This window comes from Leuresthes tenuis, unplaced genomic scaffold (assembly GCF_036924035.1).
Source record: "Leuresthes tenuis unplaced genomic scaffold, fLeuTen1.0.hap1 SCAF_1, whole genome shotgun sequence".
Lineage (NCBI taxonomy): Eukaryota > Metazoa > Chordata > Actinopteri > Atheriniformes > Atherinopsidae > Leuresthes > Leuresthes tenuis.
Genome location: NW_027325355.1, coordinates 10836014 through 10857978, shown reverse-complemented (window position 1 = coordinate 10857978; position 21965 = coordinate 10836014). Strand labels below are relative to the sequence as shown.

At 46.0% G+C, this 21965-nt stretch overlaps 1 protein-coding gene, 29 non-coding genes and 27 pseudogenes across 30 annotated transcripts in view; 1 reads left to right on the top strand and 56 right to left on the bottom strand.

Annotated features, from left to right (window-relative positions):
* LOC140296621 (uncharacterized) overlaps positions 1-21965 on the top strand; it is a 581862-nt gene that overhangs the window by 488560 nt on the left and 71337 nt on the right. Inside the window, exon 8 of the mRNA XM_072379734.1 lies at positions 20061-20081. Within this exon, the coding sequence (XP_072235835.1) occupies positions 20061-20081 (21 nt within the window). The remainder of the gene's footprint in view (positions 1-20060; positions 20082-21965) is intronic.
* On the bottom strand, positions 624-742 carry LOC140306496 (5S ribosomal RNA; annotated as a pseudogene).
* On the bottom strand, positions 1012-1130 carry LOC140292207 (5S ribosomal RNA). The gene has a single exon (XR_011912525.1). It is a non-coding gene; the product is annotated as a 5S ribosomal RNA (ribosomal RNA).
* LOC140293679 (5S ribosomal RNA) lies at positions 1400-1518 on the bottom strand. The gene has a single exon (XR_011912698.1). It is a non-coding gene; the product is annotated as a 5S ribosomal RNA (ribosomal RNA).
* Positions 1788-1906, bottom strand: LOC140294232 (5S ribosomal RNA). Its single transcript, XR_011912762.1, has one exon. It is a non-coding gene; the product is annotated as a 5S ribosomal RNA (ribosomal RNA).
* Positions 2176-2284, bottom strand: LOC140294359 (5S ribosomal RNA; annotated as a pseudogene).
* LOC140278112 (5S ribosomal RNA) lies at positions 2547-2665 on the bottom strand. Its single transcript, XR_011909178.1, has one exon. It is a non-coding gene; the product is annotated as a 5S ribosomal RNA (ribosomal RNA).
* Positions 2928-3046, bottom strand: LOC140302860 (5S ribosomal RNA; annotated as a pseudogene).
* Positions 3316-3434, bottom strand: LOC140295989 (5S ribosomal RNA; annotated as a pseudogene).
* Positions 3704-3822, bottom strand: LOC140280064 (5S ribosomal RNA). The gene has a single exon (XR_011909385.1). It is a non-coding gene; the product is annotated as a 5S ribosomal RNA (ribosomal RNA).
* LOC140279999 (5S ribosomal RNA) lies at positions 4092-4210 on the bottom strand. Its single transcript, XR_011909378.1, has one exon. It is a non-coding gene; the product is annotated as a 5S ribosomal RNA (ribosomal RNA).
* LOC140299192 (5S ribosomal RNA) lies at positions 4480-4598 on the bottom strand (annotated as a pseudogene).
* On the bottom strand, positions 4868-4986 carry LOC140288336 (5S ribosomal RNA). The gene has a single exon (XR_011912150.1). It is a non-coding gene; the product is annotated as a 5S ribosomal RNA (ribosomal RNA).
* LOC140289145 (5S ribosomal RNA) lies at positions 5256-5374 on the bottom strand (annotated as a pseudogene).
* Positions 5643-5761, bottom strand: LOC140299026 (5S ribosomal RNA). Its single transcript, XR_011914614.1, has one exon. It is a non-coding gene; the product is annotated as a 5S ribosomal RNA (ribosomal RNA).
* LOC140303226 (5S ribosomal RNA) lies at positions 6031-6149 on the bottom strand (annotated as a pseudogene).
* LOC140297449 (5S ribosomal RNA) lies at positions 6419-6537 on the bottom strand. Its single transcript, XR_011913183.1, has one exon. It is a non-coding gene; the product is annotated as a 5S ribosomal RNA (ribosomal RNA).
* Positions 6807-6925, bottom strand: LOC140314378 (5S ribosomal RNA; annotated as a pseudogene).
* LOC140315927 (5S ribosomal RNA) lies at positions 7195-7313 on the bottom strand (annotated as a pseudogene).
* On the bottom strand, positions 7582-7700 carry LOC140294354 (5S ribosomal RNA). Its single transcript, XR_011912775.1, has one exon. It is a non-coding gene; the product is annotated as a 5S ribosomal RNA (ribosomal RNA).
* On the bottom strand, positions 7970-8088 carry LOC140298616 (5S ribosomal RNA). The gene has a single exon (XR_011914246.1). It is a non-coding gene; the product is annotated as a 5S ribosomal RNA (ribosomal RNA).
* On the bottom strand, positions 8358-8476 carry LOC140300831 (5S ribosomal RNA; annotated as a pseudogene).
* On the bottom strand, positions 8746-8864 carry LOC140310154 (5S ribosomal RNA; annotated as a pseudogene).
* Positions 9134-9252, bottom strand: LOC140283796 (5S ribosomal RNA; annotated as a pseudogene).
* On the bottom strand, positions 9522-9640 carry LOC140297371 (5S ribosomal RNA). Its single transcript, XR_011913112.1, has one exon. It is a non-coding gene; the product is annotated as a 5S ribosomal RNA (ribosomal RNA).
* LOC140297372 (5S ribosomal RNA) lies at positions 9910-10028 on the bottom strand. The gene has a single exon (XR_011913113.1). It is a non-coding gene; the product is annotated as a 5S ribosomal RNA (ribosomal RNA).
* Positions 10298-10416, bottom strand: LOC140283086 (5S ribosomal RNA). The gene has a single exon (XR_011909969.1). It is a non-coding gene; the product is annotated as a 5S ribosomal RNA (ribosomal RNA).
* On the bottom strand, positions 10685-10803 carry LOC140298303 (5S ribosomal RNA). The gene has a single exon (XR_011913962.1). It is a non-coding gene; the product is annotated as a 5S ribosomal RNA (ribosomal RNA).
* LOC140304882 (5S ribosomal RNA) lies at positions 11076-11194 on the bottom strand (annotated as a pseudogene).
* On the bottom strand, positions 11464-11582 carry LOC140316190 (5S ribosomal RNA; annotated as a pseudogene).
* On the bottom strand, positions 11852-11960 carry LOC140289192 (5S ribosomal RNA; annotated as a pseudogene).
* On the bottom strand, positions 12230-12348 carry LOC140317891 (5S ribosomal RNA; annotated as a pseudogene).
* LOC140294940 (5S ribosomal RNA) lies at positions 12618-12736 on the bottom strand. The gene has a single exon (XR_011912823.1). It is a non-coding gene; the product is annotated as a 5S ribosomal RNA (ribosomal RNA).
* On the bottom strand, positions 13006-13124 carry LOC140295938 (5S ribosomal RNA). Its single transcript, XR_011912916.1, has one exon. It is a non-coding gene; the product is annotated as a 5S ribosomal RNA (ribosomal RNA).
* LOC140294047 (5S ribosomal RNA) lies at positions 13394-13512 on the bottom strand. Its single transcript, XR_011912737.1, has one exon. It is a non-coding gene; the product is annotated as a 5S ribosomal RNA (ribosomal RNA).
* On the bottom strand, positions 13782-13900 carry LOC140298615 (5S ribosomal RNA). Its single transcript, XR_011914245.1, has one exon. It is a non-coding gene; the product is annotated as a 5S ribosomal RNA (ribosomal RNA).
* LOC140304877 (5S ribosomal RNA) lies at positions 14170-14288 on the bottom strand (annotated as a pseudogene).
* LOC140316184 (5S ribosomal RNA) lies at positions 14558-14676 on the bottom strand (annotated as a pseudogene).
* LOC140289191 (5S ribosomal RNA) lies at positions 14946-15054 on the bottom strand (annotated as a pseudogene).
* LOC140317885 (5S ribosomal RNA) lies at positions 15324-15442 on the bottom strand (annotated as a pseudogene).
* On the bottom strand, positions 15712-15830 carry LOC140294821 (5S ribosomal RNA). Its single transcript, XR_011912811.1, has one exon. It is a non-coding gene; the product is annotated as a 5S ribosomal RNA (ribosomal RNA).
* On the bottom strand, positions 16100-16218 carry LOC140295926 (5S ribosomal RNA). The gene has a single exon (XR_011912915.1). It is a non-coding gene; the product is annotated as a 5S ribosomal RNA (ribosomal RNA).
* Positions 16488-16606, bottom strand: LOC140305372 (5S ribosomal RNA). Its single transcript, XR_011915350.1, has one exon. It is a non-coding gene; the product is annotated as a 5S ribosomal RNA (ribosomal RNA).
* LOC140298614 (5S ribosomal RNA) lies at positions 16876-16994 on the bottom strand. Its single transcript, XR_011914244.1, has one exon. It is a non-coding gene; the product is annotated as a 5S ribosomal RNA (ribosomal RNA).
* LOC140299140 (5S ribosomal RNA) lies at positions 17264-17382 on the bottom strand (annotated as a pseudogene).
* Positions 17652-17770, bottom strand: LOC140300713 (5S ribosomal RNA; annotated as a pseudogene).
* On the bottom strand, positions 18040-18158 carry LOC140298112 (5S ribosomal RNA). The gene has a single exon (XR_011913789.1). It is a non-coding gene; the product is annotated as a 5S ribosomal RNA (ribosomal RNA).
* Positions 18428-18546, bottom strand: LOC140288732 (5S ribosomal RNA). The gene has a single exon (XR_011912188.1). It is a non-coding gene; the product is annotated as a 5S ribosomal RNA (ribosomal RNA).
* On the bottom strand, positions 18816-18934 carry LOC140298765 (5S ribosomal RNA). Its single transcript, XR_011914382.1, has one exon. It is a non-coding gene; the product is annotated as a 5S ribosomal RNA (ribosomal RNA).
* LOC140279937 (5S ribosomal RNA) lies at positions 19204-19322 on the bottom strand. The gene has a single exon (XR_011909374.1). It is a non-coding gene; the product is annotated as a 5S ribosomal RNA (ribosomal RNA).
* On the bottom strand, positions 19592-19710 carry LOC140305135 (5S ribosomal RNA; annotated as a pseudogene).
* LOC140288929 (5S ribosomal RNA) lies at positions 19980-20098 on the bottom strand (annotated as a pseudogene).
* On the bottom strand, positions 20368-20486 carry LOC140293099 (5S ribosomal RNA; annotated as a pseudogene).
* LOC140299440 (5S ribosomal RNA) lies at positions 20756-20874 on the bottom strand (annotated as a pseudogene).
* On the bottom strand, positions 21144-21262 carry LOC140275075 (5S ribosomal RNA). The gene has a single exon (XR_011908385.1). It is a non-coding gene; the product is annotated as a 5S ribosomal RNA (ribosomal RNA).
* On the bottom strand, positions 21532-21650 carry LOC140296659 (5S ribosomal RNA). Its single transcript, XR_011912985.1, has one exon. It is a non-coding gene; the product is annotated as a 5S ribosomal RNA (ribosomal RNA).
* The window catches only part of LOC140271613 (5S ribosomal RNA), a 119-nt pseudogene continuing 73 nt past the window's right edge, over positions 21920-21965 (bottom strand).

Sequence of the window (21965 nt, the reverse complement as noted above, 5' to 3'; positions counted from 1 at the left end):
AAGACCTGAAGAAGTTGCACTGATCTGAAAGACAAAAGGATGGTGATGTTACCATCCATCCCCCATGATTTCAGACATTAACTCAACCACAAACTTGGACAAACTCCTTCACCACAGTAATGACTCTACATCCTGATGAGGGACATTAAAAACAATCGTTTCTAACAATTTCTATCTAAACTATAAATGATTGGAGGGATTTTTCAACAGTGACAGTTAAGGAGTGTCATCAGGTGAATGAGATCAGCTCAGTAATGAAAACACAGTTTACACTAAATACAGTCTGTGGTTTACACAAGCCTCAGTGAAAATAAATACAATTATTATTCAGAATATCTTGGTGGTTTACATTGTTGCACATATTTTCAACACAGTCATCATATGCTATGAAAAGCTGAATGTCAGAAATAAACTGAAATGATGGAGAATATTCATAAGAGCAACTGGACTTCTTTTTTGATCTTGAAGACGTTGAATTTTGATGGGACAGCAGCTTCCTCTTTGGTTTTTGTAGAGAAGTACAGTAGAACAACCGAGTACTAACCAGGCCCGACCCTGCTTAACTTCACAGGGTGATCAGACGTTGCAACAAAAGACATGCAGGTGGTAGAGAGAAGAGAAAAAGCTTAAAGCACCTGGTATTCCCAAGCGGTCTCCCATTCAATTACTAACCAGACCCAACCCTGTTTGGCTTCCGAGATCAGATGAGGTCGGGTATTTTCAGGGTGGTGTGGCCGTAAGCAACAATGTCACTGACAAATGTGCATTATATAGGTACTGGAATCATACAGTTCCTCTATGTAACCAGATAATTGCAGAGAAAGGCTAACTTGTAGTGGGCACATCTTCTTCCCTAACGTGATAATTCTCTCCAGCTGAAACTGAGAATCTCAGATCATTTCGTGTCTGCCAACAAAGCAGCAGCAGCTGAAGATGAGCAACTTCCTCATGTGTCACAGGGTGATCAGACGTTGCAACAAAAGACATGCAGTTTGTAGAGAGAAGAGAAAAAGCTTACAGCACCTGGTATTCCCAAGAGGTCTCCCATTCAAGTACTAACCAGGCCCAACCCTGCTTGGCTTCCGAGATCAGATGAGGTCGGGCATATTCAGGGTGGTGTGGCCGTAAGCAACAATATCTGCGAACAATGTGCATTATATAGGTACTGAAATCATACGGTTACTCTATGTAACCAGATAATTGCCGAGAAAGGCTGATATGTAGTGGGCACATCTTTATCCCTGATGTGATTATTACCTGCAGTTGAAACTGAGACTCTCAGATCACTTCGTGTCTGCCAACAAAGCAGCAGCAGCTGAAGATGACCAACTTCCTCATGTGTCACAGGGTGATCAGACGTTGCAACAAAAGACATGCAGTTTGTAGAGAGAAGAGAAAAAGCTTACAGCACCTGGTATTCCCAAGAGGTCTCCCATTCAAGTACTAACCAGGCCCAACCTTGCTTGGCTTCCGAGATCAGACGAGGTCGGGCATATTCAGGGTGGTGTGGCTGTAAGCAACAATGTCTGTGACAAATGTGCATTATATAGGTACTGGAATCATACAGTTCCTCTATGTAACCAGATTATTGCCAAGAAAGGCTAACTTGTAGTGGGCACATCTTCATCCCTGAAGTGATTATTACCTGCAGTTGAAACTGAGACTCTCAGATCACTTCGTGTCTGCCAACAAAGCAGCAGCAGCTGAAGATGACCAACTTCCTCATGTGTCACAGGGTGATCAGACGTTGCAACAAAAGACATGCAGGTGGTAGAGAGAAGAGAAAAAGCTTACAGCACCTGGTATTCCCAAGCGGTCTCCCATCCAAGTACTAACCAGGCCCAACCCTGCTTGGCTTCCGAGATCAGACGAGGTCGGGCATATTCAGGGTGGTGTGGCCGTAAGCAACAATATCTGTGAACAATGTTCATTATATAGGTACTGGAATCATACGGTTCCTCTATGTAACCAGATAATTGCTGAGAAAGGCTGATGCGTATTGGGCACATCTTCTTCCCTGTCGTGATTATTCTCTCCAGCGGAAACTGAGACTCTCAGATCACTTCGTGTCTGCCGACAAAGCAGCAGCAGCTGAAGATGACCAACTTCCTCATGTGTCACAGGGTGATCAGACGTTGCAACAAAATACATGCAGGTGGTAGAGAGAAGAGAAAAATCTTACAGCACCTGGTATTCCCAAGCGGTCTCCCATCCAAGTACTAACCAGGCCCAACCTTGCTTGGCTTCCGAGATCAGGCAAATTCAGGGTGGTGTGGCTGTAAGCAACAATGTCTGTCACAAATGTGCATTATATAGGTACTGGAATCATACGGTTACTCTATGTAACCAGATAATTGCAGAGAAAGGCTGATATGTAGTGGGCACATCTTCATCCCTGATGTGATTATTACCTGCAGTTGAAACTGAGACTCTCAGATCACTTCGTGTCTGCCAACAAAGCAGCAGCAGCTGAAGATGACCAACTTCCTCATGTGTCACAGGGTGATCAGACGTTGCAACAAAAGACATGTAGGTGGTAGAGAAAAAGCTTACAGCACCTGGTATTCCCAAGTAGTCTCCTATCCAAGTACTAACCAGGCCCAACCCTGCTTGGCTTCCGAGATCAGACGAGGTCGGGCATGTTCAGGGTGGTTTGGCCATAAGCGACAATGTCTGTGACAAATGTGCATTATATAGGTACTGGAATCATACAGTTCCTCTATGTAACCAGATAATTGCCGAGAAAGGCTGATATGTAGTGGGCATATCTTCATCCTTGATGTGATTACTACCTGTAGTTGAAACTGAGACTCTCAGATCACTTCGTGTCTGCCAACAAAGCAGCAGCAGCTGAAGATGACCAACTTCCTCATGTGTCACAGGGTGATCAGACGTTGCAACAAAAGACATGCATGTGGTAGAGAAAAAGCTTAAAGCACCTGGTATTCCAAAGCGGTCTCCCATCCAAGTACTAACCAGGCCCAACCCTGCTTGGCTTCCGAGATCAGATGAGGTTGGGCATATTCAGGGTGGTGTGGCCGTAAGCAACAATATCTGTGAACAATGTGCATTATATAGGTACTGGAATCATACAATTCCTCTATGTAACCAGATAATTGCCGAGAAAGAATGATATGTAGTGGGCACATCTTAATCCCTGATGTGATTATTACCTGCAGTTGAAACTGAGACTCTCAGATCACTTCGTGTCTGCCAACAAAGCAGCAGCAGCTGAAGATGACCAACTTCCTCATGTGTCACAGGGTGATCAGACGTTGCAACAAAAGACATGCAGGTGGTAGAGAGAAGAGAAAAAGCTTACAGAACCTGGTATTCCCAAGCAGTCTCCCATCCAAGTACTAACCAGGCCCAACCCTGCTTGGCTTCCGAGATCAGACAAGGTCGGGCATATTCAGGGTGGTGTGGACTCAAGTAACAATATCTGTGAACAATGTGCATTATATAGGTACTGGAATCATATGGTTACTCTATGTAACCAGATAATTGCAGAGAAAGGCTGATATGTATTGGGCACATCTTAATCCCTGATGTGATTATTACCTGCAGTTGAAACTGAGACTCTCAGATCACTTCGTGTCTGCCAACAAAGCAGCAGCAGCTGAAGATGACCAACTTCCTCATGTGTCACAGGGTGATCAGAGGTTGCAACAAAAGACATGCAGGTGGTAGAGAGAAGAGAAAAAGCTTACAGCACCTGGTATTCCCAAGTAGTCTCCCACCCAAGTACTAACCAGGCCCAACCCTGCTTGGCTTCCGAGATCAGACGAGGTCGGGCATGTTCAGGGTGGTGTGGCCGTAAGCAACAATGTCTGTGACAAATGTGCATTATATCGGTACTGGAATCATACAGTTCCTCTATGTAACCAGATTATTGCCGAGAAAGGCTAACTTGTAGTGGGCACATCTTCATCCCTGAAGTGATTATTACCTGGAGTTGAAACTGAGACTCTCAGATCACTTCGTGTCTGCCAACAAAGCAGCAGCAGCTGAAGATGACCAACTTCCTCATGTGTCACAGGGTGATCAGACGTTGCAACAAAAGACATGCAGGTGCTAGAGAGAAGAGAAAAAGCTTACAGCACCTGGTATTCCCAAGTAGTCTCCCACCCAAGTACTAACCAGGCCCAACCCTGCTTGGCTTCCGAGATCAGACGAGGTCGGGCATGTTCAGGGTGGTGTGGCCGTAAGCAACAATATCTGTGAACAATGTGCATTATATAGGTACTGGAATCATACGGTTACACTATGTAACCAGATAATTGCCGAGAAAGGCTAACTTGTAGTGGGCACATCTTCTTCCCTGTCGTGATTATTCTCTCCAGCGGAAACTGAGACTCTCAGATCACTTCGTGTCTGCCAACAAAGCAGCAGCAGCTGAAGATGACCAACTTCCTCATGTGTCACAGGGTGATCAGACGTTGCAACAAAAGACATGCATGTGGTAGAGAGAAGAGAAAAAGATTACAGCACCTGGTATTCCCAAGCGGTCTCCCATCCAAGTACTAACCAGGCCCAAACCTGCTTGGCTTCCGAGATCAGACGAGGTCGGGCAAATTCAGGGTGGTGTGGCTGTAAGCAACAATGTCTGTCACAAATGTGCATTATATAGGTACTGGAATCCTACGGTTACACTATGTAACCAGATAATTGCCGAGAAAGGCTGATATGTAGTGGGCACATCTTCTTCCCTGATGTGATTATTACCTGCAGTTGAAACTGAGACTCTCAGATCACTTCGTGTCTGCCAACAAAGCAGCAGCAGCTGAAGATGACCAACTTCCTCATGTGTCACAGGGTGATCAGACGTTGCAACAAAAGACATGCAGGTGGTAGAGAGAAGAGAAAAAGCTTACAGCACCTGGTATTCCCAAGCGGTCTCCCATCCAAGTACTAACCAGGCCCAACCTTGCTTGGCTTCCGAGATCAGACGAGGTCGGGCATGTTCAGGGTGGTGTGGCCGTAAGCAACAATGTCTGTGACAAATGTGCATTATATCGGTACTGGAATCATACAGTTCCTCTATGTAACCAGATTATTGCCGAGAAAGGCTAACTTGCAGTGGGCACATCTTCATCCCTGATGTGATTATTATCTGCAGTTGAAACTGAGAATCTCAGATCACTTCGTGTCTGCCAACATAGCAGCAGCAGCTGAAGATGACCAACTTCCTCATGTGTCACATGGTGATCAGACGTTGCAACAAAAGACATGCAGGTGGTAGAGAGAAGAGAAAAAGCTTACAGCACCTGGTATTCATAAGCAGTCTCCCATCCAAGTACTAACCAGGTCCAACCCTGCTTGGGTTCCGAGATCAGACGAGGTTGGGCATATTCAGGGTGGTGTGGCCGTAAGCAACAATATCTGTGAACAATGTGCATTATATAGGTACTGGAATCATACGGTTACACTATGTAACCAGATGATTGCCGAGAAAGGCTGATATGTAGTGGGCACATCTTCTTCCCTGTCGTGATTATTCTCTCCAGCGGAAACTGAGACTCTCAGATCACTTCGTGTCTGCCAACAAAGCAGCAGCAGCTGAAGATGACCAACTTCCTCATGTGTCACAGGGTGATCAGACGTTGCAAAAAAGACATGCATGTGGTAGAGAGAAGAGAAAAAGCTTACAGCACCTGGTATTCCCAAGCAGTCTCCCATCCAAGTACTAACCAGGCCCAACCTTGCTTGGCTTCCGAGATCAGACGAGGTCGGGCAAATTCAGGGTGGTGTGGCTGTAAGCAACAATGTCTGTCACAAATGTGCATTATATAGGTACTGGAATCATACAGTTCCTCTATGTAACCATATAATTGCTGAGAAAGGCTGATGCGTATTAGGCACATCTTCTTCCCTGTCGTGATTATTCTCTCCAGCGGAAACTGAGACTCTCAGATCACTTCGTGTCTGCCGACAAAGCAGCAGCAGCTGAAGATGACCAACTTCCTCATGTGTCACAGGGTGATCAGACGTTGCAACAAAAGACATGCATGTGGTAGAGAGAAGAGAAAAAGCTTACAGCACCTGGTATTCCCAAGCTGTCTCCCATCCAAGTACTAACCAGGCCCAACCTTGCTTGGCTTCCGAGATCAGACGAGGTCGGGCAAATTCAGGGTGGTGTGGCTGTAAGCAACAATGTCTGTCACAAATGTGCATTATATAGGTACTGGAATCATACGGTTATTCTATGTAACCAGATAATTGCCGAGAAAGAATGATATGTAGTGGGCACATCTTAATCCCTGATGTGATTATTACCTGCAGTTGAAACTGAGACTCTCAGATCACTTCGTGTCTGCCAACAAAGCAGCAGCAGCTGAAGATGACCAACTTCCTCATGTGTCACAGGGTGATCAGACGTTGCAACAAAAGACATGTAGGTGGTAGAGAGAAGAGAAAAAGCTTACAGCACCTGGTATTCCCAAGTTGTCTCCCACCCAAGTACTAACCAGGCCCAACCCTGCTTGGCTTCCGAGATCAGATGAGGTCGGGCATGTTCAGGGTGGTTTGGCCGTAAGCGACAATGTCTGTCACAAATGTGCATTATATAGGTACTGGAATCATACAGTTCCTCTATGTAACCAGATAATTGCAGAGAAAGGCTAACTTGTAGTGGGCACATCTTCTTCCCTGTCGTGATTATTATCTGCAGTTGAAACTGAGAATCTCAGATCACTTCGTGTCTGCCAACAAAGCAGCAGCAGCTGAAGATGACCAACTTCCTCATGTGTCACAGGGTGATCAGACGTTGCAACAAAAGACATGCAGGTGGTAGAGAGAAGAGAAAAAGCTTACAGCACGTGGTATTCCCAAGCAGTCTCCCATCCAAGTACTAAACAGGCCCAGCCCTGCTTGGCTTCCGAGATCAGACGAGGTCGGGCAAATTCAGGGTGGTGTGGCTGTAAGCAACAATGTCTGTCACAAATGTGCATTATATAGGTACTGGAATCATACGGTTACTCTATGTAACCAGATAATTGCCGAGAAAGGCTGATATGTAGTGGGCACATCTTCTTCCCTGTCGTGATTATTCTCTCCAGCGGAAACTGAGACTCTCAGATCACTTCGTGTCTGCCAACAAAGCAGCAGCAGCTGAAGATGACCAACTTCCTCATGTGTCACAGGGTGATCAGACGTTGCAACAAAAGACATGTAGGTGGTAGAGAGAAGAGAAAAAGCTTACAGCACCTGGTATTCCCAAGCAGTCTCCCATCCAAGTACTAACCAGGCCCAAACCTGCTTGGCTTCCTAGATCAGACGAGGTCGGGCATGTTCAGGGTGGTTTGGCCGTAAGCGACAATGTCTGTCACAAATGTGCATTATATAGGTACTGGAATCATACAGTTCCTCTATGTAACCAGATAATTGCCAAGAAAGGCTGATATGTAGTGGGCATATCTTCATCCTTGATGTGATTACTACCTGTAGTTGAAACTGAGACTCTCAGATCACTTTTGTCTGCCAACAAAGCAGCAGCAGCTGAAGATGACCAACTTCCTCATGTGTCACAGGGTGATCAGACGTTGCAACAAAAGACATGTAGGTGGTAGAGAGAAGAGAAATAGCTTACAGCACCTGGTATTCCCAAGTAGTCTCCCATCCAAGTACTAACCAGGCCCAACCCTGCTTGGCTTCCAAGATCAGACGAGGTTGGGCATGTTCAGGGTGGTGTGGCCGTAAGCAACAATATCTGTGAACAATGTGCATTATATAGGTACTGGAATCATACGGTTCCTCTATGTAACCAGATAATTGCAGAGAAAGGCTGATATGTAGTGGGCACATCTTAATCCCTGATGTGAATATTACCTGCAGTTGAAACTGAGACTCTCCGATCACTTCGTGTCTGCCAACAATCCAGCAGAAGCTGAAGATGACCAACTTCCTCATGTGTCACAGGGTGATCAGACGTTGCAACAAAAGACATGCAGGTGCTAGAGAGAAGAGAAAAAGCTTACAGCACCTGGTATTCCCAAGTAGTCTCCCATCCAAGTACTAACCAGGCCCAACCCTACTTGGCTTCCGAGATCAGACGAGGTCAGGCATGTTCAGGGTGGTTTGGCCGTAAGCGACAATGTCTGTCACAAATGTGCATTATATAGGTACTGGAATCATAGAGTTCCTCTATGTAACCAGATAATTGCAGAGAAAGGCTAACTTGTAGTGGGCACATCTTCTTCCCTGTCGTGATTATTATCTGCAGTTGAAACTGAGACTCTCAGATCACTTCGTGTCTGCCAACAAAGCAGCAGCAGCTGAAGATGACCAACTTCCTCATGTGTCACAGGGTGATCAGACGTTGCAACAAAAGACATGCATGTGGTAGAGAGAAGGGATAAAGCTTACAGCACCTGGTATTCTCAAGCGGTCTCCCATCCAAGTACTAACCAGGCCCAACCCGGCTTGGCTTCCGAGATCAGACGATGTCGGGCATATTCAGGGTGGTGTGGCTGTAAGCAACAATGTCTGTGACAAATGTGCATTATATAGGTACTGGAATCATACGGTTACACTATGTAACCAGATAATTGCTGAGAAAGGCTGATATGTAGTGGGCACATCTTCATCCCTGATGTGATTATTACCTGCAGTTGAAACTGAGACTCTCAGATCACTTCGTGTCTGCCAACAAAGCAGCAGCAGCTGAAGATGACCAACTTCCTCATGTGTCACAGGGTGATCAGACGTTGCAACAAAAGACATGCAGGTGCTAGAGAGAAGAGAAAAAACTTACAGCACCTGGTATTCCCAAGTAGTCTCCCACCCAAGTACTAACCAGGCCCAACCCTGCTTGGCTTCCGAGATCAGACAAGGTCGGGCATGTTTAGGGTGGTTTGGCCGTAAGCGACAATGTCTATCACAAATGTGCATTATATAGGTACTGGAATCATACGGTTACTCTATGTAACCAGATAATTGCCAAGAAAGGCTGATATGTAGTGGGCATATCTTCATCCCTGATGTGATTATTACCTGCAGTTGAAACTGAGACTCTCAGATCACTTCGTGTCTGCCAACAAAGCAGCAGCAGCTGAAGATGACCAACTTCCTCATGTGTCACAGGGTGATCAGACGTTGCAACAAAAGACATGCAGGTGGTAGAGAGAAGAGAAAAAGCTTACAGCACCTGGTATTCATAAGCAGTCTCCCATCCAAGTACTAACCAGGTCCAACCCTGCTTGGGTTCCGAGATCAGACGAGGTCGGGCATGTTCAGGGTGGTTTGGTCGTAAGCGACAATGTCTGTGACAAATGTGAATTATATAGGTACTGGAATCATACAGTTCCTCTATGTAACCAGATAATTGCCAAGAAAGGCTGATATGTTGTGGGCACATCTTCTTCCCTGACGTGATTATTATCTGCAGTTGAAACTTAGAATCTCAGATCACTTCGTGTCTGCCAACAAAGCAGCAGCAGCTGAAGATGACCAACTTCCTCATGTGTAACAGGGTGATCAGACGTTGCAACAAAAGACATGCATGTGGTAGAGAGAAGAGAAAAAGCTTACAGCACCTGGTATTCCCAAGCGGTCTCCCATCCAAGTACTAACCAGGCCCAACCTTGCTTGGCTTCCGAGATCAGACGAGGTCGGGCAAATTCAGGGTGGTGTGGCTGTAAGCAACAATGTCTGTGACAAATGTGCATTATATCGGTACTGGAATCATACAGTTCATCTATGTAATCAGATAATTGCCGAGAAAGGCTAACTTGTAGTGGGCACATCTTCTTCCCTGACGTGATTATTATCTGCAGTTGAAACTTAGAATCTCAGATCACTTCGTGTCTGCCAACAAAGCAGCAGCAGCTGAAGATGACCAACTTCCTCATGTGTCACAGGGTGATCAGACGTTGCAACAAAAGACATGCACGTGGTAGAGAGAAGAGAAAAAGCTTACAGCACCTGGTATTCCCAAGCGGTCTCCCATCCAAGTACTAACCAGGCCCAACCCTGCTTGGCTTCCGAGATCAGACGAGGTTGGGCATGTTCAGGGTGGTGTGGCTGTAAGCAACAATATCTGTGAACAATGTGCATTATATAGGTACTGGAATCATACGGTTCCTCTATGTAACCAGATAATTGCTGAGAAAGGCTGATGCGTAATAGGCACATCTTTTTCCCTGTCGTGATTATTCTCTCCAGCGGAAACTGAGACTCTCAGATCACTTCGTGTCTGCCAACAAAGCAGCAGCAGCTGAAGATGACCAACTTCCTCATGTGTCACAGGGTGATCAGACGTTGCAACAAAAGACATGCAGGTGGTAGAGAGAAGAGAAAAAGCTTACAGCACCTGGTATTCCCAAGTAGTCTCCCACCCAAGTACTAACCAGGCCCAACCCTGCTTGGCTTCCGAGATCAGACGAGGTCGGGCATGTTCAGGGTGGTTTGGCCGTAAGCGACAATGTCTGTCACAAATGTGCATTATATAGGTACTGGAATCATACGGTTACTCTATGTAACCAGATAATTGCCAAGAAAGGCTGATATGTAGTGGGCATATCTTCATCCTTGATGTGATTACTACCTGTAGTTGAAACTGAGACTCTCAGATCACTTTTGTCTGCCAACAAAGCAGCAGCAGCTGAAGATGACCAACTTCCTCATGTGTCACAGGGTGATCAGACGTTGCAACAAAAGACATGCACGTGGTAGAGAGAAGAGAAAAAGCTTACAGCACCTGGTATTCCCAAGCGGTCTCCCATCCAAGTACTAACCAGGCCCAACGCTGCTTGGCTTCCGAGATCAGACGAGGTCGGGCATATTCAGGGTGGTTCGGCCGTAAGCGACAATGTCTGTCACAAATGTGCATTATATAGGTACTGGAATCATACAGTTCCTCTATGTAACCAGATAATTGCCGAGAAAGGCTAACTTGTAGTGGGCACATCTTCTTCCCTGACGTGATTATTATCTGCAGTTGAAACTGAGAATCTCAGATCACTTCGTGTCTGCCAACAAAGCAGCAGCAGCTGAAGATGATCAACTTCCTCATGATGTGTCACAGAGTGATCAGACGTTGCAACAAAAGACATGCAGGTGGTAGAGAGAAGAGAAAAAGCTTACAGCACCTGGTATTCCCAACCAGTTTCCCATCCAAGTACTAACCAGGCCCAACCCTGCTTGGCTTCCGAGATCAGACGAGGTCGGGCACGTTGAGGGTGGTGTGGCCATAAGCAACAATGGCTGTGACATTTGTGCATTATATAGGTACTGGAATCATACACTTCCTCGATGTAACCAGATAATTGCCGAGAAAGGCTAACTTGTAGTGGGCACATCTTCATCCCTGATGTGATTATTACCTTCAGTTGAAACTGAGACTCTCAGATCACTTCGTGTCTGCCAACAAAGCAGCAGCAGCTGAAGATGACCAACTTCCTCATGTGTCACAGGGTGATCAGACGTTGCAACAAAAGACATGCAGGTGGTAGAGAGAAGAGAAAAGGCTTACAGCACCTGGTATTCCCAACCGGTCTCACATCCAAGTACTAACCAGGCCCAACCCTGCTTGGCTTCCAAGATCAGACGAGGTTGGGTATATTCAGGGCTGTGTGGCCGTAAGCAACAATGTCTGTAACAAATCTGCATTATATAGGTACTGGAATCATACAGTTCCTCTAAGTAACCAGATAATTGCCGAGAAAGGCTGATGCGTATTGGGCAGATCTTCTTCCCTGTCGTGATTATTCTCTCCAGCGGAAACTGAGACTCTCAGATCACTTCGTGTCTGCCAACAAAGCAGCAGCAGCTGAAGATGACCAACTTCCTCATGTGTCACAGGGTGATCAGACGTTGCAACAAAAGACATGCAGGTGGTAGAGAGAAGAGAAAAAGCTTACAGCACCTGGTATTCCCAAGCGGTCTCCCATCCAAGTACTAACCAGGCCCAACCTTGCTTGGCTTCCGAGATCAGGCATGTTCAGGGTGGTGTGGCTGTAAGCAACAATGTCTGTCACAAATGTGCATTATATAGGTACTGGAATCATACGGTTACTCTATGTAACCAGATAATTGCCGAGAAAGGCTGATATGTAATGGGCACATCTTCATCCCTGATGTGATTATTACCTGCAGTTGAAACTGAGACTCTCAGATCACTTCGTGTCTGCCAACAAAGCACCAGCAGCTGAAGATGACCAACTTCCTCATGTGTCACAGGGTGATCAGACGTTGCAACAAAAGACATGCACGTGGTAGAGAGAAGAGAAAAAGCTTACAGCACCTGGTATTCCCAAGCAGTCTCCCATCCAAGTACTAACCAGGCCCAACCCTGTTTGGCTTCTTAGATCAGATGAGGTCGGGCATGTTCAGGGTGGTGTGGCTGTAAGCAACAATGTCTGTCACAAATGTGCATTATATAGGTACTGGAATCATATGGTTACTCTATGTAACCAGATAATTGCAGAGAAAGAATGATATGTAGTGGGCACATCTTAATCCCTGATGTGATTATTACCTGCAGTTGAAACTGAGACTCTCAGATCACTTCGTGTCTGCCAACAAAGCAGCAGCAGCTGAAGATGACCAACTTCCTCATGTGTCACAGGGTGATCAGACGTTGCAACAAAAGACATGCAGGTGGTAGAGAGAAGAGAAAAAGCTTACAGCACCTGGTATTCCCAAGTGGTCTCCCATCCAAGTACTAACCAGGCCCAACCCTGCTTGGCTTCCGAGATCAGACGAGGTCGGGCATATTCAGGGTGGTGTGGCTGTAAGCAACAATGTCTGTCACAAATGTGAATTATATAGGTACTGGAATCATACAGTTCCTCTATTTAACCAGATAATTGCCGAGAAAGGCTGATATGTAGTAGGCATATCTTCATCCTTGATGTGATTACTACCTGTAGTTGAAACTGAGACTCTCAGATCACTTCGTGTCTGCCAACAAAGCAGCATCAGCTGAAGATGACCAACTTCCTCATGTGTCACAGGGTGATCAGACGTTGCAACAAAAGACAAGCACGTGGTAGAGAGAAGAGAAAAAGCTTACAGCACCTGGTATTCCCAAGCAGTCTCCCATCCAAGTACTAATCAGGCCCAACCCTGCTTGGCTTCCGAGATCAGAAGAGGTCGGGCATATTCAGGGTGGTGTGGCCGTAAGCAACAATATCTGTGAACAATGTGCATTATATAGGTACTGTAATCATATGGTTACTCTATGTAACCAGATAATTGCAGAGAAAGAATGATATGTAGTGGGCACATCTTAATCCCTGATGTGATTATTACCTGCAGTTGAAACTGAGACTCTCAGATCACTTTGTGTCTGCCAAGAAAGCAGCAGCAGCTGAAGATGACAAACTTCCTCATGTGTCACAGGGTGATCAGACGTTGCCACAAAAGACATGCAGGTGGTAGAGAGAAGAGAAAAAGCTTACAGCACCTGGTATTCCCAAGCGGTCTCCCATCCAAGTACTAACCAGGCCCAACCCTGCTTGGATTCCGAGATCAGACGAGGTCAGGCATATTCAGGGTGGTGTGGCTGTAAGCAACAATGTCTGTCACAAATGTGAATTATATAGGTACTGGAATCATACAGTTCCTCTATTTAACCAGATAATTGCCGAGAAAGGCTGATATGTAGTGGGCATATCTTCATCCTTGATGTGATTACTACCTGTAGTTGAAACTGAGACTCTCAGATCACTTCGTGTCTGCCAACAAAGCAGCATCAGCTGAAGATGACCAACTTCCTCATGTGTCACAGGGTGATCAGACGTTGCAACAAAAGACATGCACGTGGTAGAGAGAAGAGAAAAAGCTTACAGCACCTGGTATTCCCAAGCAGTCTCCCATCCAAGTACTAAACAGGCCCAACCCTGCTTGGCTTCCGAGATCAGACGAGGTCAGGCATATTCAGGGTGGTGTGGCTGTAAGCAACAATGTCTGTCACAAATGTGCATTATATAGGTATTAGAATCATACGGTTACTCTATGTAACCAGATAATTGCCGAGAAAGGCTGATATGTAGTGGGCACATCTTAATCCCTGATGTGATTATTACCTGCAGTTGAAACTGAGACTCTCAGATCACTTTGTGTCTGCCAAGAAAGCAGCAGCAGCTGAAGATGACAAACTTCCTCATGTGTCACAGGGTGATCAGACGTTGCCACAAAAGACATGCAGGTGGTAGAGAGAAGAGAAAAAGCTTACAGCACCTGGTATTCCCAACCAGTTTCCCATCCAAGTACTAACCAGGCCCAACCCTGCTTGGCTTCCGAGATCAGACGAGGTCGGGCACGTTGAGGGTGGTGTGGCCATAAGCAACAATGGCTGTGACATTTGTGCATTATATAGGTACTGGAATCATACACTTCCTCGATGTAACCAGATAATTGCCGAGAAAGGCTAACTTGTAGTGGGCACATCTTCATCCCTGATGTGATTATTACCTTCAGTTGAAACTGAGACTCTCAGATCACTTCGTGTCTGCCAACAAAGCAGCAGCAGCTGAAGATGACCAACTTCCTCATGTGTCACAGGGTGATCAGACGTTGCAACAAAAGACATGCAGGTGGTAGAGAGAAGAGAAAAGGCTTACAGCACCTGGTATTCCCAACCGGTCTCACATCCAAGTACTAACCAGGCCCAACCCTGCTTGGCTTCCAAGATCAGACGAGGTTGGGTATATTCAGGGCTGTGTGGCCGTAAGCAACAATGTCTGTAACAAATCTGCATTATATAGGTACTGGAATCATACAGTTCCTCTAAGTAACCAGATAATTGCCGAGAAAGGCTGATGCGTATTGGGCAGATCTTCTTCCCTGTCGTGATTATTCTCTCCAGCGGAAACTGAGACTCTCAGATCACTTCGTGTCTGCCAACAAAGCAGCAGCAGCTGAAGATGACCAACTTCCTCATGTGTCACAGGGTGATCAGACGTTGCAACAAAAGACATGCAGGTGGTAGAGAGAAGAGAAAAAGCTTACAGCACCTGGTATTCCCAAGCGGTCTCCCATCCAAGTACTAACCAGGCCCAACCTTGCTTGGCTTCCGAGATCAGGCATGTTCAGGGTGGTGTGGCTGTAAGCAACAATGTCTGTCACAAATGTGCATTATATAGGTACTGGAATCATACGGTTACTCTATGTAACCAGATAATTGCCGAGAAAGGCTGATATGTAATGGGCACATCTTCATCCCTGATGTGATTATTACCTGCAGTTGAAACTGAGACTCTCAGATCACTTCGTGTCTGCCAACAAAGCACCAGCAGCTGAAGATGACCAACTTCCTCATGTGTCACAGGGTGATCAGACGTTGCAACAAAAGACATGCACGTGGTAGAGAGAAGAGAAAAAGCTTACAGCACCTGGTATTCCCAAGCAGTCTCCCATCCAAGTACTAACCAGGCCCAACCCTGTTTGGCTTCTTAGATCAGATGAGGTCGGGCATGTTCAGGGTGGTGTGGCTGTAAGCAACAATGTCTGTCACAAATGTGCATTATATAGGTACTGGAATCATATGGTTACTCTATGTAACCAGATAATTGCAGAGAAAGAATGATATGTAGTGGGCACATCTTAATCCCTGATGTGATTATTACCTGCAGTTGAAACTGAGACTCTCAGATCACTTCGTGTCTGCCAACAAAGCAGCAGCAGCTGAAGATGACCAACTTCCTCATGTGTCACAGGGTGATCAGACGTTGCAACAAAAGACATGCAGGTGGTAGAGAGAAGAGAAAAAGCTTACAGCACCTGGTATTCCCAAGTGGTCTCCCATCCAAGTACTAACCAGGCCCAACCCTGCTTGGCTTCCGAGATCAGACGAGGTCGGGCATATTCAGGGTGGTGTGGCTGTAAGCAACAATGTCTGTCACAAATGTGAATTATATAGGTACTGGAATCATACAGTTCCTCTATTTAACCAGATAATTGCCGAGAAAGGCTGATATGTAGTAGGCATATCTTCATCCTTGATGTGATTACTACCTGTAGTTGAAACTGAGACTCTCAGATCACTTCGTGTCTGCCAACAAAGCAGCATCAGCTGAAGATGACCAACTTCCTCATGTGTCACAGGGTGATCAGACGTTGCAACAAAAGACAAGCACGTGGTAGAGAGAAGAGAAAAAGCTTACAGCACCTGGTATTCCCAAGCAGTCTCCCATCCAAGTACTAATCAGGCCCAACCCTGCTTGGCTTCCGAGATCAGAAGAGGTCGGGCATATTCAGGGTGGTGTGGCCGTAAGCAACAATATCTGTGAACAATGTGCATTATATAGGTACTGTAATCATATGGTTACTCTATGTAACCAGATAATTGCAGAGAAAGAATGATATGTAGTGGGCACATCTTAATCCCTGATGTGATTATTACCTGCAGTTGAAACTGAGACTCTCAGATCACTTTGTGTCTGCCAAGAAAGCAGCAGCAGCTGAAGATGACAAACTTCCTCATGTGTCACAGGGTGATCAGACGTTGCCACAAAAGACATGCAGGTGGTAGAGAGAAGAGAAAAAGCTTACAGCACCTGGTATTCCCAAGCGGTCTCCCATCCAAGTACTAACCAGGCCCAACCCTGCTTGGCTTCCGAGATCAGACGAGGTCAGGCATATTCAGGGTGGTGTGGCTGTAAGCAACAATGTCTGTCACAAATGTGAATTATATAGGTACTGGAATCATACAGTTCCTCTATTTAACCAGATAATTGCCGAGAAAGGCTGATATGTAGTGGGCATATCTTCATCCTTGATGTGATTACTACCTGTAGTTGAAACTGAGACTCTCAGATCACTTCGTGTCTGCCAACAAAGCAGCATCAGCTGAAGATGACCAACTTCCTCATGTGTCACAGGGTGATCAGACGTTGCAACAAAAGACATGCACGTGGTAGAGAGAAGAGAAAAAGCTTACAGCACCTGGTATTCCCAAGCAGTCTCCCATCCAAGTACTAAACAGGCCCAACCCTGCTTGGCTTCCGAGATCAGACGAGGTCAGGCATATTCAGGGTGGTGTGGCTGTAAGCAACAATGTCTGTCACAAATGTGCATTATATAGGTATTAGAATCATACGGTTACTCTATGTAACCAGATAATTGCCGAGAAAGGCTGATATGTAGTGGGCACATCTTAATCCCTGATGTGATTATTACCTGCAGTTGAAACTGAGACTCTCAGATCACTTTGTGTCTGCCAAGAAAGCAGCAGCAGCTGAAGATGACAAACTTCCTCATGTGTCACAGGGTGATCAGACGTTGCCACAAAAGACATGCAGGTGGTAGAGAGAAGAGAAAAAGCTTACAGCACCTGGTATTCCCAAGCAGTCTCCCATCCAAGTACTAATCAGGCCCAACCCTGCTTGGCTTCCGAGATCAGACGAGGTTGGGCATATTCAGGGTGGTGTGGCCGTAAGCAACAATATCTGTGAACAATGTGCATTATATCGGCACTGGAATCATACAGTTCCTCTATGTAACCAGATAATTGCCGAGAAAGGCTAACTTGTAGTGGGCACATCTTAATCCCTGATGTGATTATTACCTGCAGTTGAAACTGAGACTCTCAGATCACTTCGTGTCTGCCAACAAAGCAGCAGCAGCTGAAGATGACCAACTTCCTCATGTGTCACAGGGTGATCAGACGTTGCAACAAAAGACATGCATGTGGTAGAGAGAAGAGAAAAAGCTTAAAGCACCTGGTATTCCCAAGTGTTCTCCCATCCAAGTACTAACCAGGCCCAACCCTGCTTGGCTTCCGAGATCAGACGAGGTCAGGTATATTCAGGGTGGTGTGGCTGTAAGCAACAATGTCTGTCACAAATGTGAATTATATAGGTACTGGAATCTTACAGTTCCTCTATGTAACCAGATAATTGCCAAGAAAGGCTGATATGTAGTGGGCACATCTTAATCCCTGATGTGATTATTACCTGCAGTGGAAACTGAGACTCTCAGATCACTTCGTGTCTGCCAACAAAGCAGCAGCAGCTGAAGATGACCAACTTCCTCATGTGTCACAGGGTGATCAGACGTTGCAACAAAAGACATGCACGTGGTAGAGAGAAGAGAAAAAGCTTACAGCACCTGGTATTCCCAAGCGGTCTCCCATCCAAGTACTAACCAGGCCCAACCCTGCTTGGCCTCCAAGATCAGACGAGGTCGGGCATGTTCAGGGTGGTGTGGCCGTAAGCAACAATGTCTGTGACGAAGGTGCATTATATCGGTACTGGAATCATACAGTTCCTCTATGTAACCAGATAATTGCCGAGAAAGGCTGATATGTAGTGGGCATATCTTCATCCTTGATGTGATTACTACCTGTAGTTGAAACTGAGACTCTCAGATCACTTCGTGTCTGCCAACAAAGCAGCAGCAGCTCAAGATGACCAACTTCCTCATGTGTCACAGGGTGATCAGACGTTGCAACAAAAGACATGCACGTGGTAGAGAGAAGAGAAAAAGCTTACAGCACCTGGTATTCCCAAGCAGTCTCCCATCCAAGTACTAATCAGGCCCAACCCTGCTTGGCTTCCGAGATCAGACGAGGTCGGGCATATTCAGGGTGGTGTGGCCGTAAGCAACAATATCTGTGAACAATGTGCATTATATAGGTACTGGAATAATACGGTTACTCTATGTAACCAGATAATTGCAGAGAAAGAATGATATGTAGTGGGCACATCTTAATCCCTGATGTGATTATTACCTGCAGTTGAAACTGAGACTCTCAGATCACTTCGTGTCTGCCAACAAAGCAGCAGCAGCTGAAGATGACCAACTTCCTCATGTGTCACAGGGTGATCAGACGTTGCAACAAAAGACATGCATGTGGTAGAGAGAAGAGAAAAAGCTTACAGCACCTGGTATTCCCAAGCGGTCTTCCATTCAAGTACTAACCAGGCCCAACCTTGCTTGGCTTCCGAGATCAGACGAGGTCGGGCATATTCAGGGTGGTGTGGCTGTAAGCAACAATGTCTGTCACAAATGTGCATTATATAGGTACTGGAATCATACGGTTACTCTATGTAACCAGATAATTGCCGAGAAAGGCTGATATGTAGTGGGCACATCTTCATCCCTGATGTGATTATTATCTGCAGTTGAAACTGAGACTCTCAGATCACTTCGTGTCTGCCAACAAAGCAGCAGCAGCTGAAGATGACCAACTTCCTCATGTGTCACAGGGTGATCAGACGTTGCAACAAAAGACATGCAGGTGGTAGAGAGAAGAGGAAAAGCTTACAGCACCTGGTATTCCCAAGTAGTCTCCCACCCAAGTACTAACCAGGCCCAACCCTGCTTGGCTTCCGAGATCAGACGAGGTCGGGCATGTTCAGGGTGGTGTGGCCGTAAGCAACAATGTCTGTCACAAATGTGCATTATATCGGTACTGGAATCATACAGTTCCTCTATGTAACCAGATAATTGCCGAGAAAGGCTGATATGTAGTGGGCACATCTTAATCCCTGATGTGATTATTACCTGCAGTTGAAACTGAGACTCTCAGATCACTTCGTGTCTGCCAAAAAAGCAGCAGCAGCTGAAGATGACCAACTTCCTCGTGTGTCACAGGGTGATCAGACGTTGCAACAAAAGACATGCAGGTGGCAGAGAGAAGAGAAAAAGCTTACAGCACCTGGTATCCCCAAGCGATCTCCCATCCAAGTATTAACCAGGCCCAACCCTGCTTGGCTTCCGAGATCAGACGAGGTCGGGGATATTCAGGGTGGTGTGGCCGTAAGCAACACTGTCTGTCACAAATGTGCATTATATAGGTACTGGAATCATAGAGTTCCTCTATGTAACCAGATAATTGCCGAGAAAGGCTGATGCGTATTGGGCACATCTTCTTCCCTGTCGTGATTATTCTCTCCAGCGGAAACTGAGACTCTCAGATCACTTCGTGTCTGCCAACAAAGCAGCAGCAGCTGAAGATGACCAACTTACTCATGTGTCACAGGGTGATCAGACGTTGCAACAAAAAACATGCAGGGGGTAGTGAGAAGAGAAAAAGCTTATAGTACCTGGTATTCCCATGCAGACTCCCATCCAAGTACTAACCAAGCCCAACCCTGCTTGGCTTCCGAGATCAGACGAGGTCGGGTATTTTCACGGTGGTGTGGCCGTAAGTAACAATATGTGTGAACAATGTGCATTATATAGGTACTGGAATCATACGGTTACTCTATGTAACCAGATAATTGCCGAGAAAGGCTGATATGTAGTGGGCACATCTTCATCCCTGATGTGATTATTACCTGCAGTTGAAACTGAGACTCTCAGATCACTTCGTGTCTGCCAACAAAGCAGCAGCAGCTGAAGATGACCAACTTCCTCATGTGTCACAGGGTGATCAGACGTTGCAACAAAAGACATGCACGTGGTAGAGAGAAGAGAAAAAGCTTACAGCACCTGGTATTCCCAAGCAGTCTCCCATCCAAGTACTAACCAGGCCCAACTCTGTTTGGCTTCTTAGATCAGATGAGGTCGGGCATGTTCATGGTGGTGTGGCTGTAAGCAACAATGTCTGTCACAAATGTGCATTATATAGGTACTGGAATAATACAGTTACTCTATGTAACCAGATAATTGCCGAGAAAGGCTGATATGTTGTGGGCACATCTATATCCCTGATGTGATTATTATCTGTAGTTGAAACTGAGACTCTCAGATCACTTCGTGTCTGCCAACAAAGCAGCAGCAGCTGAAGATGACCAACTTCCTCATGTGTCACAGGGTGATCAGACGTTGCAACAAAAGACATGCAGGTGGTAGAGAGAAGAGAAGAAGCTTACAGCACCTGGTATTCCCAAGCGGTCTCCCATCCAAGTACTAACCAGGCACAACTCTGCTTGGCTTCCGAGATCAGACGAGGTCGGGCATGTTCAGGGTGGTGTGGCCGTAAGCAATAATGGCTGTCACAAATGTGCATTATATAGTTACTGGAATCATACAGTTCCTCTATGTAACCAGATAATTGCCGAGAAAGGCTGATGCGTATTGGGCACATCTTCTTCCCTGTCTTGATTATTCTCTCCAGTGGAAACTGAGACTCTCAGATCACTTCGTGTCTGCCAACATAGCAGCAGCAGCTGAAGATGACCAACTTACTCATGTGTCACAGGGTGATCAGACGTTGCAACAAAAGACATGCAGGTGGTAGAGAGAAGAGAAAAAGCTTACAGCACCTGGTATTCCCAAGCAGTCTCCCACCCAAGTACTACCCAGGCCCAACCCTGCTTGGCTTCTGAGATCAGACGAGGTCAGGCATATTCAGGGTGGTGTGGCCGTAAGCAACAACGTCTATCACAAATGTGCATTATATAGGTACTGGAATCATACAGTTCCTCTATGTAACCAGATAATTGCCGAGAAAGGCTAACTTGTAGTGGGCACATCTTCATCCCTGATGTGATTATTACCTGCAGTTGAAACTGAGACTCTCAGATCACTTCGTGTCTGCCAACAAAGCAGCAGCAGCTGAAGATGACCAACTTCCTCGTGTGTCACAGGGTGATCAGACGTTGCAACAAAAGACATGCATGTGGTAGAGAGAAGAGAAAAAGCTTAAAGCACCTGGTATTCCCAAGCGGTCTCCCATCCAAGTACTAACCAGGCCCAACCCTGCTTGGCTTCCGAGATCAGACGAGGTCGGGCATATTCAGGGTGGTGTGGCTGTAAGCAACAATGTCTGTCACAAATGTGCATTATATAGGTACTGGAATCATACGGTTACTCTATGTAACCAGATAATTGCCGAGAAAGGCTGATATGTAGTGGGCACATCTTCATCCCTGATGTGATTATTACCTGCAGTTGAAACTGAGACTCTCAGATCACTTCGTGTCTGCCTACAAAGCAACAGCAGCTGAAGATGACCAACTTCCTCATGTGTCACAGGGTGATCAGACGTTGCAACAAAAGACATGCAGGTGGTAGAGAGAAGAGAAAAAGCTTACAGCACCTGGTATTCCCAAGTAGTCTCCCATCCAAGTACT